This window comes from Lepisosteus platostomus, chromosome 12 (assembly GCF_059453375.1).
Source record: "Lepisosteus platostomus isolate fLepPlt1 chromosome 12, fLepPlt1.hap1, whole genome shotgun sequence".
NCBI classification, from domain to species: domain Eukaryota; kingdom Metazoa; phylum Chordata; class Actinopteri; order Semionotiformes; family Lepisosteidae; genus Lepisosteus; species Lepisosteus platostomus.
In genome coordinates this window covers 1711066-1727803 of record NC_142622.1, presented here as the reverse complement: position 1 = coordinate 1727803, position 16738 = coordinate 1711066, and the positions used below count along the sequence as shown (strand labels likewise).

Below are 16738 nucleotides of genomic sequence, written 5' to 3'. Positions count from 1 at the left end.
GGGCGGGTCACCGACGCCCAGTTCCACGCGGGGTGAAGTCCCAGCTCAGTCCTCACGCCTAGGAACTGGGACATCTTCCTAGGCGATTGCTGCAGAAACCACAGGGAGGGGCTGTGAACAGAATGTCAAGCAAGTAGTGGGTTGTGTTACAGGAAAAAAATGAAAATCCCTAATTCAGTCATTTGTGTTGTTGCAGGGGTGTTTTGCTGGAGATTAAAATTAGTTCTTCGGTCCTGGTTTCATAGAGCATAAAGCATGAGAGGAGGTAATTTGGCAAGCACAGCCCGTTTGGTAGTTAATAAGTAATTAATCCAAGGATCTCACCCAGCTGTTTCTTGAAGTAAACCAGGGTTTTGGCTTCAACAATATGGCTCGGCAGCTTGTGCCACATTCTTACAACCCCTAGAGCAAAGAATTGCCTCTTTTTTCACATTTAAATGCACTTCCACCTAGTTTCCGTATGCGACCTCTGGTTTGTGTTTCACTGTCGATACTGATGGCGTTCACTGGGCATTGAGAGTGGTACGTTTTGTCGTGTGCTGGTTTGTTTTGAAGTTTGATGACTGACATATCCCAGTTGGCCCATAGTCCTCAGAGCTGCAGCTGCTTGTGTCCTGATAGCAATGCTGTGTTTCATTGCAGACTCTCTGCTCACTCTTGGGCTGCCTGCTGACTCCACAGAATGTTCCTCCTGACTCCCCTCGAGAACTCTATGAGATTTATTTCGTCTTTGCCTGTATCTGGGCCTTCGGGGGAGCAGTCTATCAGGATCAGGTAAGGCAGGGGGCGCCCGGCTGATAGCAGTCGATTTGGTAAAGTGACAAACAGAAACAAAAAGCGTCTTTCTGATTTAGCAGCAGTCACGAGAGATTGTGTAGAGCTGACCGCAGTCTCTTCAACTTCCCATTTTGTCCTAAAATGAACCTTGTGGTAAAATGTTTTCTTAAAACCACGAGGGATATTACTCCACGACTCACATTAACTCAGATGGGTGGCTGTCAGTGTTGAAAACAAACAGCAAGTGTAGCATTGCAGTGTGTTTCTACTCCTGCCCTTTTCACATTGTCATACTACCACTATGACCACAGTCATCTTTGAAAAGCAGTGAATTGAAACATTTGCTCCTTTTCCTTTTTAGCTCACTGACTACCGAGCTGAATTCAGCCAGTGGTGGACAAAGGAGATGAAAGCTGTCAAATTCCCATCCCAGGGCACAGTATTTGATTATTACCTGGACACAGAGAGTAGGAGGTTTCTGCCCTGGAGTGACAAGGTTCCCACGTTTGAAATGGAGCCAGAAAGTCCCTTACAGGTAAATAAAAGGAAAAGCTGAATTTAAAAAAATAATAATCGAGCTGTGTCAGATTTGCAAATGAGTCACTGCAACAAACAGAGCATCAGTAGAACAGAGCCCATTTCTCAGGCCGGTGACATCCACTGTTGTTATTGTGTTGAATATATTTCTAACAACTGGGGGGAAGCTCACCACAGAAAAGCAAGATCATATGTTAGATAAAAAGTGTTTAACAGGTGACAGAATATTCCTGTTGTAATTCAACAATTTCATGACTGCTAAGTAGGCAAAACATATTTTATGAGATCATATACAGCATAAGAATGATGTAAATACTGTTCATTTTGTTTTAAAAACACAAGAACTACCACATCCAGTTCTTATGTTTTCTAACACATGACTCCATCTAGTGGATAGAGCCTGTAATTTTAGGTTTTACTCCTGGAATCCTGTATCATCTCCGGAACAGGATAATGCAGAAACCTAATTCTAATCTTAACCCACTGTGGCCCTTCGAGTTGACTGCTTTAACTCTTGATTCAGCTAATTGTAGTGCTGTACTTTCCTCTCTCCTGTACGGCCTGTGCTCTGCTCTCTCTCCTGTACGGCCTGTGCACACTCCTCTCTCTCTCTCCTGTATGCCCTGTGCTCTGCTCTCTCTCCTGTACGGCCTGTGCTCTCTCCTCTCTCTCCTGTACGGCATGTGCGTCTCGTTCCAGGCGCTGATGGTGCACACCCCTGAGACCGTGCGGCTCAAGTACTTTGTCAACCTGCTCCTGCGGAGGGGCAAGCCTGTGATGCTGGTGGGAAACGGCGGGGTGGGGAAGACCGTGCTGGTCGGAGACACCCTGTCAGCACTCTCCGATGATCACATGGTCTCCAAAGTGCCCTTGAACTACTACACCACGTCCGCCATGCTGCAGAGTAAGACTGGGAGCAGGGAGGCATGGAAAATCTGTTTTTGTAAGACAACAGAATTGAGATCGGGCTAGCTTCGTGTTTCGTTGTCTCAGGGGTCCTGGAGAAGCCCTTGGAGAAGAAAGCTGGCCGAAACTACGGCCCTCCAGGAAAAAAGAGGCTGATCTATTTTATTGATGACCTCAACATGCCGGCAGTGGACACCTATGGCACAGTGCAGCCCCACACTCTCATCAGACAGCACCTGGATTACAAGCACTGGTGAGGCTGCTTAGAAGACGTTTATCAAAACACAGGCATCTGAAAGTGTGGAACACTAATTGGAGATTAGATTGCTCTCCAATTTTTTTAGCCTGCAGTGACGAGATGGCAGTAATTCCTGGCAGTTCCTTCCTCTGTCAGCAGTGCAGTGTCGTTCAGGAAGCAGGACTGTATCTGCAGCACATGGAGCACATTGGCTGTGCAGTGCTTGGACGTCTTCTGAGGTTCAAAAACATCTGCCAGCTAAACTCTATGGGAAAGGTTTCACTTTTACCAGAATGAATAGTGTTATTTTTATACTACTAATAATAATCTGCTTAATAATCTTTTTTCCTTTCCCCACCTCTAGGTACGACAGACAGAAACTAACTCTTAAAGAAGTTCACAACTGTCAGTATGTGGCCTGCATGAATCCCACAGCTGGGAGTTTCACTGTGAATTCAAGACTGCAGGTACTTGTGGTGGGGAGAGGGTGGAGGACACATCTGTGGGACTCGTTCTGGAGTAAAAGGTGCTGTGCTTTTTCCTCACAGAGACATTTTGCAGTGTTTGCTGTCAATTTCCCGTGTGCGGAGGCTCTGGACACCATCTACTCCCAGATCCTGGGCTCCCACCTGCGGCGGCTGGTGCTCGGCCCCGCGGTCGTCAGGACGGGCCCTGCAGTGGTGCAGGCCGCCATCTGGCTGCACCTCCGGATGGTGCAGAACTTCCTGCCCACAGCTGTCAAGTTCCACTACACCTTCAACCTCAGGGACCTCTCCAGCGTTTTCCAGGTGCAGCTTCTCGCAAGCTTGCTTGCATTCATGGAACATAGTCCCACCATTCTGTTTGCATTGCATCAGTGCAACAGCAGAAACAGCAGTACATTACTGGCACTTATTAGGGGAGCTCTATCATTATTATTATATTATGTTGTTGTTGTTGTACATCGTTGTGGCGATGTAATTAGTGGTGTACCTCAGGGATCTGACCTGGAACACTTCTCCTAATTTTTAGATCGATTAATCTAATTACATCTAGGCTCTGGTATGGTGGTCAAACTAGTGAAGCTTGCAGAACACAACAAAATTGGAGTGTCGAAGCAGCAAAGAAAATCTCTTACACTTGGACAGTATTCAGTATTCCTGTGTCAGATTTACTGTGGACTGTATACTGCACTGCAGGAACCGTCGCAGGCAGTAAAAAACAGTCCGATCTGTTTGCAGAGGCAGGTGTTGTCGTGACCTTCACGGAGAGTTTGCCTTGCAGGGCATTTTGTTCTCCTCGGCTGACTGTCTGAAACAGAGCAGCGATCTGGTGCGGCTCTGGATGCACGAAGCATCTCGAGTGTACTCTGACAAGCTGGTGGAGACCAAGGACTGCGAGCTCTTCAACAAGTTACTTTTGGACGCCGCACACAAACACTTTGAGGTAAGAATTCCCATCCCCTCCAGCTTCCTGTATGTTCAGTCGTACTGAAGTCTTTGGATGCAGGTGAAGTCTTTCTCTGTAGTGTTGACATAATCCATCAATACAAGCGTACTGACATTTCTCCTGTTCAGTAACAATCCTCACTAAGAAGACGCTGAAAGCTGTCTTTTATGTTCCCACTTTTGCAGAATAAGCAGGTACTGTATGTACAGTAAGTCTTTAATAAGCATGGTTTTACCTTTTCCAAAAGCTTTTTTTTAAGAAGAAATATAACTTCTATTGTTATCAGATTGTCAGTAACGTCAAAGTCATAGCCCCTTGCCTTGTGATTTATCGCAGGCCTGCAGGCAGGAAAGGGCTTGGCATATTATTCTGTTTGAACTCAATATGCTGTTTTGTTTTGTTTTGGTTTTTTTTGGTTCAGAAGGTACAGAAAGGCAGACCACACTAAACACTGGCGCCCTGTGATTTACTGCTTTGTAGCCAGCGGGGCTGAATGACTTAGCCTCCTAGGACGAAGAGTTTCTAAAATGAGTGTTTCTTTGTTTGGAAGGGCGTGGAGGATCATATCCTACGGCAGAGGCCTCTGATTTATTGCCACTTTGCCAACGGAGTTGGAGAATCCCGCTATATGCCAGTCAGAGACTGGGAGACGCTGAAGAAAGTGCTGGTGGAGACTCTGGAGAGCTACAACGAGCTCAACGCAGCAATGAACCTTGTGTTGTTTGAAGATGCGATGCAGCATGTGTAGGTGTATTTGACTTATCTCTGAGCCATGGCACCGAGCTGTGTAACAGTGTGGCCCGTGCTGGGTCAAAGCCTCTGGAACGTAGGAGGCATTTTAAAAAAGACGTTGAACAAGTTGAGGCTTGACTTCAGTAGGCAAACGACTGATACCGGAACTCTTCTTTTAACTTCATGAGATTTTATCGATTTGTCTTCACAGACCCCTTTTCAGAATTGTGTTCTGAAGTTGTGTCACATCAAAGGATTTAGTAACTCTATGCACAGACGTTCGGCGTGCTTTCAGAATGACCTTAGCTGTTAGGGCTGCAAGTGTACAGAACCTGCGGCATGTTGTAGGAAATTTTCATTAAGAAGAGAAGTGGCACCCTTTTAGTCGTGTGGAAGGAAGTTGAGACGGGTGTGATAATACTGCCGCGGCTACGGGCACCAGCCCAGTGCTTCCCAGCAGTGGTAGCTGACCCCCCGCTGACCCCCGCTGACCCCCCGCTGACGCAAACCCTCTCTCTCCAGCTGCCGAATCAGCCGCATCCTGCAGGCCTGCCGGGGCTATGCGCTGCTGGTGGGGGTGGGCGGCAGTGGGAAGCAGAGTCTGTCCAGGCTGGCCGCCCACATCAGCGCCCTGGACGTCTTCCAGGTCTCTCTCCGCAGGGGCTACGGCATCCAGGACCTGCGGGTAACGGGCACCGCGGCTCGCCGGGAACGCTCGCCCCCCCGGGAAGGACACGGGGCACTTCCTTACAAGTGTGGCCCCATTCCGGGTTTTAATTGGCGGCAGTTTAATGGGATCAGGGGACAAGCGTGTGTGGCTGAAGTCTGTCGGGTGTTTTGGTCCTAAATGGGATAAAACATGTTCACACCTTCGTAGTTAATTAATATGGATCAGGGTTCCTTTTAGACAGTGTTCTACAAATCAATAGCTTCTTGGCTTTTCACACGATATAGATCTTATTCAGTCCAGTTTACTCTATTACTGTGGGTGGGTAGAATAATTGTCAGGTCTCATTAAAGACCTGCAGAAAATGTATTTCAATATCTGCTTGGTCTGACGTGTTCTGTTCTTTCCATCAAGTGCAGAAAAAGGCAGAAATGCCAAGAACTACAGGAAAGAGTGCTGAGGAGTGCTGATTTCAGAGTGGTACAAAAGAATAGAGTTACATAGCAGGAACTATAAATACGGGAACCACTCAGCTTGTGACCAAGCATTGCTGGTGGGAGAGACTAAGGTGTTTGTTAATGCATCATCTACATCTATTAGGCAAGCAATAAAATTAGCAAACAAATGATAATAACATGAATATGTGGTTAAAAGCATAGAATGTAAATTAAGAGAGGTTATCTTAAAATTTTACAATGAACTAGTAAGTCCTCACAAGAATATTGTGTGTTATTTGGTCACAGTATTGTAGAACAGATATTGGTGTCAGTCTAGAGTAGAGAAGCCAGCTGCATCTCTGTGCTCAAGGAAATGTCCAGTACTGACAGGCTGAAGCATCCTTCTACGTGCCGGTCACAGAGTGGGTGAAAAGAACAGAATCTATTATTTGGACACGGAAGACTCGACTAGACTATTCAAGTATTAAAAATCCTCAAAGACAATGATTGACAAAGTCAACCCGAGGGACTTCTGCAGAGTGAACAGTGAGACAAACACGATAAGAGTGAAGTGGAAATGAAGAGCATTTCAAACTGAGACAAGGAGGCAGTCTGGGGCTCTGGAACCCAGCAAGGTTGTTCAAACTCAAACTGTGGCTCCGTTCAAGAAATGTCTGGAAGAGATCCTCAGATCAATTAGCAACTTGCAGACAATAAATCTAGAATATGCCAAAAAGTAGTTCTTTTCTTTGAAACCATTCTTATGGTCTGACTTAAAAATATTCTTATTACATTAAATAGTATTCCTGCGTTTTTAAGTGTTTGGGAATGTGCATTGGAATGTGCTCTCTAGTACAATAGTGCATTGGGATTTCAAGATGTAAGGTTTAGCTCCAGTTAAATCCCAATGCAGTGTTGCACTTGGCATTTCTGCCCTTTTCTCCAGCTGCTCAAGGCATCGAGCAGATATTAAAATCTGTAAACCCAAAGTATATTCTTCAGTGTTTCAGTACAGAGCCTCGGTATTTTAGTTTTTAGAATTCTGCGCACTCGGACACTCAGCTGCTCATCTGGAGCATGGTGGTGGCTCATAGTAATAGATCTTCAGCAGGCCTAATCGCGACGCTTGCTGATTGGAACAATTGGTAGATAATTCTTGCGTGTTCCTTCGCTAGCTCGCTAACAAGCCTTGAAGGATTCACTGGTGTCTCATCAGGTGGACCTGGCCAATTTGTACATCAAGACGGGTGCCAAGAACATGCCCACTATGTTCCTACTGACAGACGCGCAGGTGCCCAGCGACAGCTTCCTTGTGCTCATTAACGACTTGCTGGCCACAGGTAAGAGCTGCTCTGACATTCCCATGCTGCCTCCACTGACAGCTGTGTGCTGTCCACTACTGGCATCCTGTCTCTCAGACAGATAGATATGTTACTGTCCACTTCTGTGGAAATTTGTCTTTGGATTCTCCCATAGAAGTACAAAACACACAAGCAAGTTACATAAAACCACATCTGTTTAAAGGTTGGTCTTTTAAACAGAGTCCCAGAAGAACCATGTCATCTGCATATTTAATTAGACTGGTTACTCTCCGCAATGCCTTTGCTATTAGTAAAGACAAATGAGTCATCAATTACTCCTCAACTACCCCAGAAGAGGTATCAGTCTATCTTTTTCAGTGACAAGGGCCTCTGCTATATTGCATCTTATTATTTTACATATATTGCCAGTATATAGATGAACACTCTTTTAGACTCAGGAGTAATGAGAATATCAGGATATAAGATAGGACAAACGACTGAAACTGCTTCTCTGAGGCTTGAAAAACGGCTTTGTCTTTGAACACCTGCTGCAGGTGAAATCCCAGAGCTGTTCAGCGACGAAGAGGAGGATGGAATCGTGTCAGGAATCAGGAGTGAGGTCAGGGGACTTGGCTTGCCGGACAGCAGGGAGAGCTGCTGGAAGTTCTTCATAGATCGAGTCAGACAGCAGCTGAAGGTGAGACACATGAACACCGTTCAGTAGGGCTTTTTACACTGACTCCATGGAAATGATCTGAATAAATTGCGGTTTTGGCTTTGGAGTTATTGATCAGATAAGTATGGTGAGATGCTGTAAAACCTGTAGAAGGCTAAGCAGTGAATTTAAACTCGGAGGAGCCCATTCAATTTCATCTTGATGAATTTTTAATTACTTCCTCGAAAATAAAGATGTTCGTAAATCCTCTAGTATTCGAACACAATTAAAGACCTGCTCCTAAACTCTTAATTCAGCTTCTGTCCGGATGCTGCTGCTGTTCTCCTAACAAGGAGAGAGCCTAAAATAACTACAGTGAGAGGGAATGCCCATGTCCTTTCGTTCAGTCAGTTGTATTCTTATATAGAGCCTTACAGTACAGAGCATTCTTAAGGCACTTTACATAAACTACACAATACAAATATTCTCAAGACAAAACTCTTGACTTATTAGGATCTTGCGCCCCCTTTTGGAAGTAAAGTGCAGCCACGTACAGTATGTTTCTAACCTCTCAGCGAGTAAAATGTATTTTGTCTCTAGGAACTTAGTCATTTAATTAGAAAAAAGATCATTGCGAAAACAGAATCGAAAGCTTAATATTAACGTTCCAGCCAAAATGTCATTATCACTCTGATAACAATGTGTCAGATGACACTGAAATAAAGGCCTGGTAAATGTGGTGATAGAGAATAAACTCCTATCAAAGGAACTGTGGGAATGTGGTAAGCACTATAAGTGTAGAGGGAATAGTTCAGTCAAATCTACCTTTACCAAACAATTTCAAAATGAATAATGAAAAAATAAATGAACTAGAACTCAAAGGGTATGAACAGACAGTAATAATGAACTGGCTTTCTTCTCACTGACTGTTACAAACATTTCTTAAGTGACAGTAATCTCATTTCCAAGATTTACTTATTTTACACTTTAAACCAGGAGCAGCACCGCAGTGCATTTAGTAAAGCCATGAACAAATATGGGAAACTGAGAAGGAGGTCATGTATCTTAGTCCAGCTGGAATCTCTGGGCTGAGTGAGCCGTCGGCAGGTTTTCGGTGTTTTAAATAAATCAAGGAGGTGCAGCCTCGGTGGGTTTCCTAGGGAGAATTCATCCACAAGGCAAAGATTCCCTGTCAGTTACTCCTCATGCTCTTCCTCTCCCTGAGCAGAGAGCTGGGACAAGACTTCCGCAAAATCGTAGTTTCTGGTAGCCTTCGTCGGCTCCCTCCCCCTAACCCTAGATTCAGAAGAGAGTGGAGCTGCTAGAGAGAATAGAAGATCGTCCCTTTTGGTTTACCGATCCAGCAGGGAGTAACTATTTGATACGTCTGAGTAACAAAATAGAGTGTTATGCCTGAGCAGAATGTATCCATGGCATACACACAATCAACCGCGTGGAACTTGTAAAGCGTAGTGGATACACCTGGACAGAAGTGATCGACACATTAGAAGGCGAGGAGGTGACCTGATCCAGGTGTTTCGGAATCCTCCTTAACATGTCAGCCCGCTGGATGCCCTGAAACACACACAACAGGACACCAGTGGAAACAAAAAGGAAGTGCATTTCAAACCCGGGACCAGAGACCCTCTCTTACTGGAAGGGGTGCCCGAGGAGCAGGCTGCCCTGCCGTGTTGCTGGAGCTGATACGCTGGCTTCGTTTAGGACATGGCTACGGGTGAGATCCTCAGATCAGTCAGCTGTTGAAAACTGAACAAGTTAGACAAGCTGAACGGCCTCCTGCTGGTAACCTTTTCTGTGTGCCGTTTATTGGTTACAACGTGGGGCAGCTTTCAAAGACACTGTGATTCTTAGGCTTTCCTAACAGACTTGAGTCAAAAAAAGAAAAAGAAAAAAAACTTCCCAAAAGCTTGTAAGGTGGTGCCTTGTCCTCGCTGTGACTTCATTTCAGCTTTATGCAGCTGAACACCCGACTTGCTCTGTGGTCTGGTTGCTAACGGTAGGCCTGCCTGAGCCCTGTTTCCATTTCCCCGACCACCAGGTGGCGCTGTGCTTCTCCCCCGTGGGCAGCACTCTGCGAGTCAGGGCCCGTAGGTTTCCCGCCATCGTGAGCTGCACAGCCGTCGACTGGTTCCACGAGTGGCCACAGGAGGCGCTGCAGTCCGTCAGCAGGCGCTTCCTGGAGGGGGTCCAGGGGGTCGAGGTCTGTATCACTCGCAGCAGCGCAGGTCCGAACGGCAGGGCCTCAGGCCCGCTGCAGCTTACAGAGCGGGTTCGTCGGTCCCGGTTTGGTCGGGTCAGGGCTGTGGTATGGATCCCTGGACTCCAGGGTTCACCACATGCATTTCCAATGGAAAGAAAACGGCCCTCTGTCTTGCTGAGATGAAATAGAGTTTGTGAAATAGAGTTTGTGTTTGGAGCTATCTGCAGGAATTACAGATGCATTGCAGCATTTAGTTCCGCAGATTTACTGTTGTCCCCGGCGGTCAGCGGTCAGCAGTCAGCGGTCAGTGGTTTAGCATTCACACGGGGATCATGGCTTCATGAGGTGCTGATAAATATATTTGTTTTAAACGGTGAATGCAACAACGCACTAAATGCAAAAGCACATCTCGCGTAGTAAAGCAGGGGCTTAAAATGTTTTTTATGTGACATTTTATTTCTTTTTTTTTTCCCAACACACATAAGATGTTATAACAGAAACCCGCCTCACCCATCTCACTCAACACCCATCAACAAGGAGATCATCTCCCTGGGGCTGACCTTAGGACCCTGAAAATATACTGTAATGCTGTAGGCAAACAGTTACAGGACCCCCAAACTACATGGCTTTGACTTCGCTAAACACGCTCTGAAAAAATGCTCTCTCGGTGCACAGGGTTATCACAGGGTTTGCCCAGTGTGACTTGGCTTTATTTCATCCCACAAGAGCAATTTCTGCAAAGGAATGCAGTCGTGCAGCACCAAGGTGATCTCCTTCCCCGTACAGCCTCGTAAGACAGAACCATTTTAGATTTTGTACGTACTGGAAAAAAAATCTTTTTTTTTTTTTTTTTTTGTCGCAGGAGCTCCATCTGAAAAAAAATATCCCTGCCTTCATCTCGACTTTTAATTAACATTTGTTTGAATTAGTCGCTTTAACTTTCGATAGATTCCTCATAATTAGTTCTGCGTTATGATGAGACAAATGTGTAATTAGGTACACAAATAGCAAAATAACCCATGTTGTCATTTCATTTCTCCACAGCAGCAGATTGGTCTCGAGCAGAAATCAATTATGCTAATGAAATTACTGTAATTAGTAATCGCAGGCTGACCCTGTAAAAGCCACAGCTGTTAAAGTCAGGAAGTGCTGTCACTGTTGACCTTCTCATAAGAGAAGTGACAAATTGCCAGGGAAGGGGAGCCCACTCATCAAAGGCTTCCAGCACTGCTTGAAAGCCCTGTGAATTACAGACAGCTGCTCTCTGGTGGAGTGTGCCTCTTCCATGCTGTGCCCAGTGACAATAGTTATTTTATCTCTCTGAGATGTGCCTTTTCAGGCCACTTTCAGCCTTTTCACAATGCAGGAGCACAAGGGCCCAAATGGCTGGAGCTGGCAATAAAGGCACTGACGTATCAGCGGTGCTCCGTCACCACTCCCTGCAGCACGGAGGGGAGCGGCGAGGGCCGCTTGAAGGAGATAATGAGATGCTTTGTCAGTGTTTCAGATAAAGTTCATTTTAATTTGGCTCATATGTGAAAACAAATCGATGTATGGATCCCCTGCGCGTTGCTGAATTTAATTCTGAAATTTAAACACGTTATTAATAATTGGAGATTCAAGCAGAAGTCGATGCAGAGTCTGTACTTGTGCTGCTGGCAAATAAGCCGGCACTTTCGTGAACTATTGTGTCGATGCTTAATTAGTAATGATTTCCTGATTCTTTTTTTTTTTTGCGTGTTTCGTAAATTATGTCCAGGTTTTGATACCCATTTCGGTAGTTCATTTGTTGTTGTTTTTTGTATTATCAATTGATCCCTAACAGCTCCTGATTAATTAAACATGCTTCCGCTTAAACATCACGCAATAAATAATCATTAGCATGCCAGGAGCTTCTGCTTGGAAAGTTTAAAAAGTTGGAGGACACAGAGGATAATGTAAACAGCTCCCCAGCTTGGCAATCTGCATGTCATGGCTAAAATACATTATTTTCACAGTGGCTTTAAAGTATAATCATTTCTAGTTGCAGTGCCTAAATCTCAGATTGAGTAAGTCAAAGCTATCCGAATAAAATGGCAAAACTTGTAGATGAAATCAGAATTTATGAAGATAATATTTCAAGGCCCATCAGCTCCCAGTGTTAAACTCCACTTAATCCTGCCTCTCTGCTGGGCTCCTGCTTTTACAGCCTCACATCCAGGATTCCATTAGTCTCTTCATGGCCCATGTTCACACCAGTGTCAACGAGATGAGTGAAAAATACTGGCGGAATGAGAAGAGGTACAACTACACCACCCCCAAGAGCTTTCTGGAGCAAATCAGCCTCTTCAGGAACCTGCTGCAGAAGAAACAGCAGGAACTTTCTCAACAAATGGAGCGTCTTGTCAACGGCATCCAGAAATTAAAGACAACCGCTTCCCAGGTACATATCCCAGCTGGAAATCATTTGGCCCTTCTTTAAGGAGCTTTGGTATGAGCTCACTGTTTGCACAGTACTTTGTACTGCCTCCTGGCTGGTAATTGTATTACAGTTTATTATATCAAGACTAATCAATAGGACGGATTGAGACTCCTGTTTATGCAGTCATATTTGGGATTAATAAGTAGGAAATGCCAGGTTTCTTTTAAAAAGTGTGCCTGGGTTTCAGCGCTGATGAGCAAGAGGTGATTGGTAACATTTTAAATAGATGCATTCTTCAGATATGGAACTATAGAAGAACTATGCTGGTTATGAGAAACAATTAGAGCTCTTTTGCTGTTTTGGACACTCATGTCTTAGTATCTTAACGGTATCTTGGTATCTTAGTGGTAGTTCAGGAGTCGAGATCAGGCCACACCTCGCCTGCAAGTCCTAACAAGAAGAAAAAGCTCTTGGTGGCCTTAACTGAATGTATGAGCACCACACTTAAAAAGTCTGTTTAGCTTGTGTTTTCTTTTCTGAAAATATGAAGCTTTCATAGCAAGTTCATTTGCATATTTGCCACAGTAGGTGTATATTCAAAAGACAGAAGTGTCAAAACTAAAGCGGGTTTTAGGGAACTTTCATTCATTTTACTAATAGGTTTTCCTACTCATTCCTGTTTTCCAGTAGTTGCTGGCAGCCTGAATATATTGACAGCAGCACGGCCACAATTAAGCACCGCCTGACGTGACCTTTGCCTTGATTATTGTTCTATTGAATGTGCAGGGTCACCTTCGACCTGGGTCACTCTCCCTCAATTCACACAATTGAGCACATTTGTCATTGGGTCACTCCGATATTAATGCTCTGTGCGACTGTTTTAATTCACTCCTCCTGCACTGTTTGTTGACCCCTACTGGGGACAGCAAGGAATGGACCGCTGACCACTCTCTTCAGGACTGTCAGTCCGTTCTGCTGAACAGCTGGAAACGAAGGTCTTGCTCAGAGGTGTATCTGTTCTACCGGTCAGGTGACTCTAACTCTTTATCGCAGGTGGAGGACCTGAAGGCCAAACTTGCTTCTCAGGAGGTTGAGTTAAATCTGAAGAACCAAGATGCGGAAGCTTTGATTAGTAAGATAGGGCGTCAGACTGAGAAAGTGAGCCGAGAGAGACGCATAGCAGATGCAGAAGAGCAGAGGGTAAGAATCCCAACGAGAAGGAAAGGGTCCTGAGTTTTTTAAAAAGAGACTTCTCAGAGTATCAAGTTAATGGACTATTAACATGATATTGGTATTTCTTAATATGTACATTATGTCTATCATGCTGAGATAAATTCAGTGAAATGTGCTCTCTCCTATATCAACAGGCTTCTATTTACAACTAAGTGACGTGTATTATGGTAAAAGCTTTTCATAGAGAGTTAGAGAAAGCTGTATTTTCCCCTTGAGCGAGTTAAAGACCGTACAAAAATGTAAGCTGTCAAATGGAAAGGAGATGGTGTTGTTTCGCATACATTTGTTAGAGGTGCTGGATGCTGTTAAAAGTCTAAAATATACCACACATCCACCTGCCGATGTGAGGTGTGCAAACATAACAAATGCGCATTGATTAAATTAGTGGATCTCTTTCCATTCCAAAATGACCCCAAAGCACTTCATGTATATGAGGGGACATTCACTTCATCCTCCACTGAAGTGCATCGCCACCTGGTGGACATGTTGCAGCACTGCTTCACCACCTGAATCAAGGGGAAACTTTAGGGAGGCCAGATTGTTCATGTCCAGGGTGGCATTTATCCAGGACATCATGGACAATACCCCTACTCTGTGGGATCTTTAATGACCATAAGTAGCCAGGACCTCAGTTTAATGTCTTGTCCAAAGAATGGCACCTCCTTCAGGACAATGTCACCATACATCATACATACATTATCTTCATACATCATAATTTTAGGCATATCCTTAGGGTCACCATACAGAACATTTCATACAGACCACTGCTAGTCCAGAGAGAATAGCACCACCTACTGGTCTACCAATACCACTCAAAGCAGCACCGTGGATTTCTTAGAGCTCTTGCATCTCTGTACTGAGTAAACTCAGCCCTGCGGAGCCTCTGACATCTGCCCAGTTCAGGCCACAGGGTGGTAACTCTGCTCTTGAACACGCAGTGAGTGTCGTTTCTGACTCGCCTGGTTGCAGGTGGCTGCGATCCAGGCTGAGGTCTCCGCGAAGCAGAAAGACTGCGAGACGGACCTGGCGAAAGCTGAGCCCGCCCTGGTGGCGGCCACCTCAGCACTGAACACCCTGAACAAGGTGATGCTCAAGCGACTGGTGTCGTCCCATGGGAGCCGTGAGTGAGACTAGTACAGCACACAAAAGACATTCATGTGGAGGTTTGTGCTCATGTACAGGAAGGAATGACGAGCTGGCTCTAGATTCCCGTGTAGTGAGTATTTTGTTGCGTTTTCTGTTCTTTCTGCTCAGAGAAGACCACTCAGCCACCGCTGTCAGGAGAAGCCTAAAAAGGCCACAGGCGGTTAGATGATGTACAGTGTCACAAGCAGGGAGATTAGCACAGGTGTTGGGACCAGGTGCCACTCTGTATTAAGCATTGCTTGCTTCCGGCTCAGCCTGGCTGTCACGATTATAGTCCCCCCTCCTTAAGGGTGCTCCAGCCCTTTCACTCAAGACTTTATTCCATGCACCTGCTCCCTATTCCCTGCCCACCTTAAAAGCCAGGCGCTGATGCTCTTCCGGGCTCTGCATCTGATTTCCATATCGTGTGAGTCCGGGACCAGGAAGCGCCTGTTCCCGTTAAGGTTTTAACCTCTGTTCCCGTTCCTGTTCCCCGTCCGCCGGTTCCGACCCGGCCTTCGTGGTTTTTAATTCCTTCCTCTGATGGATCTCCTGGTTTTGGACTTACCCTTGCGTTTTGGATTTTCCCTAAGGACTACTCTCGGATTGTTCGCCTCGGCCACACCTCCCCCGTGCACCAGCGCACCTTGGACACGCCCCCTTGTCTTCAGCCCCGTTTTCCTGCATGACGTTTCCCTAGTGTTTCCCCACTCCGTCGGACTGTGTCGTCCACATAGGGTCCGGAAAGAACTGTTCGTTACACTGGCCAGCCCACGGTCCTGCGGGGTTCGTTCCTTTGGGGCCGCGGGGCTGAACCCGCGCGCCGCGGCTCGTGTCGTTGCAGGTGAACCTGACGGAGCTCAAGACGTTCCCCAACCCGCCGGCGGCCGTGACCGACGTGGCGGCCGCCGTGATGGTGCTGCTGGCTCCCCGCGGCCGCGTGCCCAAGGACCGCGGCTGGAGGGCCGCCAAGGCCTTCATGGGGAAGGTAGGCTGGCGGGGCCGAGTCTCCGCAGCCCGCTCGCGCACCGCCGTCTCGCTGCTGCACGGGTCCTTTCGATAGGAACGCTCGTTAGTGCCGCGATGGTGTTGAGAGCGCGGCGTGCCAGTGAATCATGGGAATGAATGCTAATTGGCTCTTACCATTTTTATAATGTTGGGAGGTGGGACCGCTTACACAGACTCCAAGTTTCACTCTATACTTACAACGCGTCTCGGCCGTCTGCGTATAAGGCCACAGGCAGACGCTGTGTGCTTTTGATCCTTCCGTTACCGTGTGTGTGGCCTCTCTTGTTTCGGGTGCGTTCGCGGCTCCTTCGCGGAACGTCACGCCTGTGTCCGCCGCCCCCCCCCCCCCCCCCCCCCTAGGTGGACGACTTCCTGCAGGCCTTGGTGAGCTACGACAAGGAGCACATCCCTGAGAGCTGCCTGAGGGTGGTGAAGGGGGAGTACCTGAGCAGCCCCGACTTCCGCCCCGAGCGGGTCCGCGCCAAGTCCTTCGCCGCAGCCGGGCTGTGCGCCTGGGTCATCAACATTGTCAAGTACTACGAGGTACCGTGCGCCCGAGGGAGGGGCCGATCCGCCTCCTGTGAGCTGCGCAGAGTCTCGCCTCTAACCTGCACTCTGTAAGAAAGTAGCGACAAGGCCTGTCGCTTAGGATGCAAGCCGCTCCAGTTCCGCGCGGGGTCCAAGTCTGTGTTTGGCTTGGCCGGCAGTGTCTGAACTTTCATCGCGGCCGTGTTCGTCCTGGAGTTAATTACTCTTGTGAACAGGTTTACTGCGACGTGGAGCCCAAGAGACGAGCCCTGTCCCTGGCGAACACAGAGCTGGAGACGGCGACAGGGAGGCTGGGAGCGATCCGGAAGAGGCTGCTGGTAAGGGTTTTCCCTGATCTGTCGCCAACCAGCAAGGGGAGCATCAATCTGGCCGTGATATAGACAGGACGTATACACGCACCATGAATGATGATGAGTCAAAGCTGTCTTCAAAACTGTTCATATTAACAAATGACCTAATAAAAAAAACCCAAGGCTTATGTATCAGTGGAAGGCTTGAAGCTCTTCTGCGTTTACTTTGTGAA

The 16738-nt window shown here is 46.7% G+C and overlaps 1 protein-coding gene across 2 annotated transcripts in view; it reads left to right on the top strand.

Annotated features, from left to right (window-relative positions):
* The window catches only part of LOC148650830 (dynein axonemal heavy chain 11), a 78016-nt gene that overhangs the window by 38680 nt on the left and 22598 nt on the right, over nucleotides 1–16738 (top strand). For both annotated transcript variants that reach the window (XM_088600396.1, XM_088600397.1), the window contains 18 exons: nucleotides 643–774; nucleotides 1139–1312; nucleotides 2014–2218; nucleotides 2308–2473; nucleotides 2823–2925; nucleotides 3007–3246; nucleotides 3722–3883; nucleotides 4437–4630; nucleotides 5141–5303; nucleotides 6939–7062; nucleotides 7578–7720; nucleotides 9738–9899; nucleotides 12088–12321; nucleotides 13354–13500; nucleotides 14503–14616; nucleotides 15503–15646; nucleotides 16027–16209; nucleotides 16431–16532. In XM_088600396.1, the coding sequence (XP_088456522.1) occupies nucleotides 643–774; nucleotides 1139–1312; nucleotides 2014–2218; nucleotides 2308–2473; nucleotides 2823–2925; nucleotides 3007–3246; nucleotides 3722–3883; nucleotides 4437–4630; nucleotides 5141–5303; nucleotides 6939–7062; nucleotides 7578–7720; nucleotides 9738–9899; nucleotides 12088–12321; nucleotides 13354–13500; nucleotides 14503–14616; nucleotides 15503–15646; nucleotides 16027–16209; nucleotides 16431–16532 (2892 nt within the window). The remainder of the gene's footprint in view (nucleotides 1–642; nucleotides 775–1138; nucleotides 1313–2013; nucleotides 2219–2307; nucleotides 2474–2822; nucleotides 2926–3006; nucleotides 3247–3721; nucleotides 3884–4436; nucleotides 4631–5140; nucleotides 5304–6938; nucleotides 7063–7577; nucleotides 7721–9737; nucleotides 9900–12087; nucleotides 12322–13353; nucleotides 13501–14502; nucleotides 14617–15502; nucleotides 15647–16026; nucleotides 16210–16430; nucleotides 16533–16738) is intronic.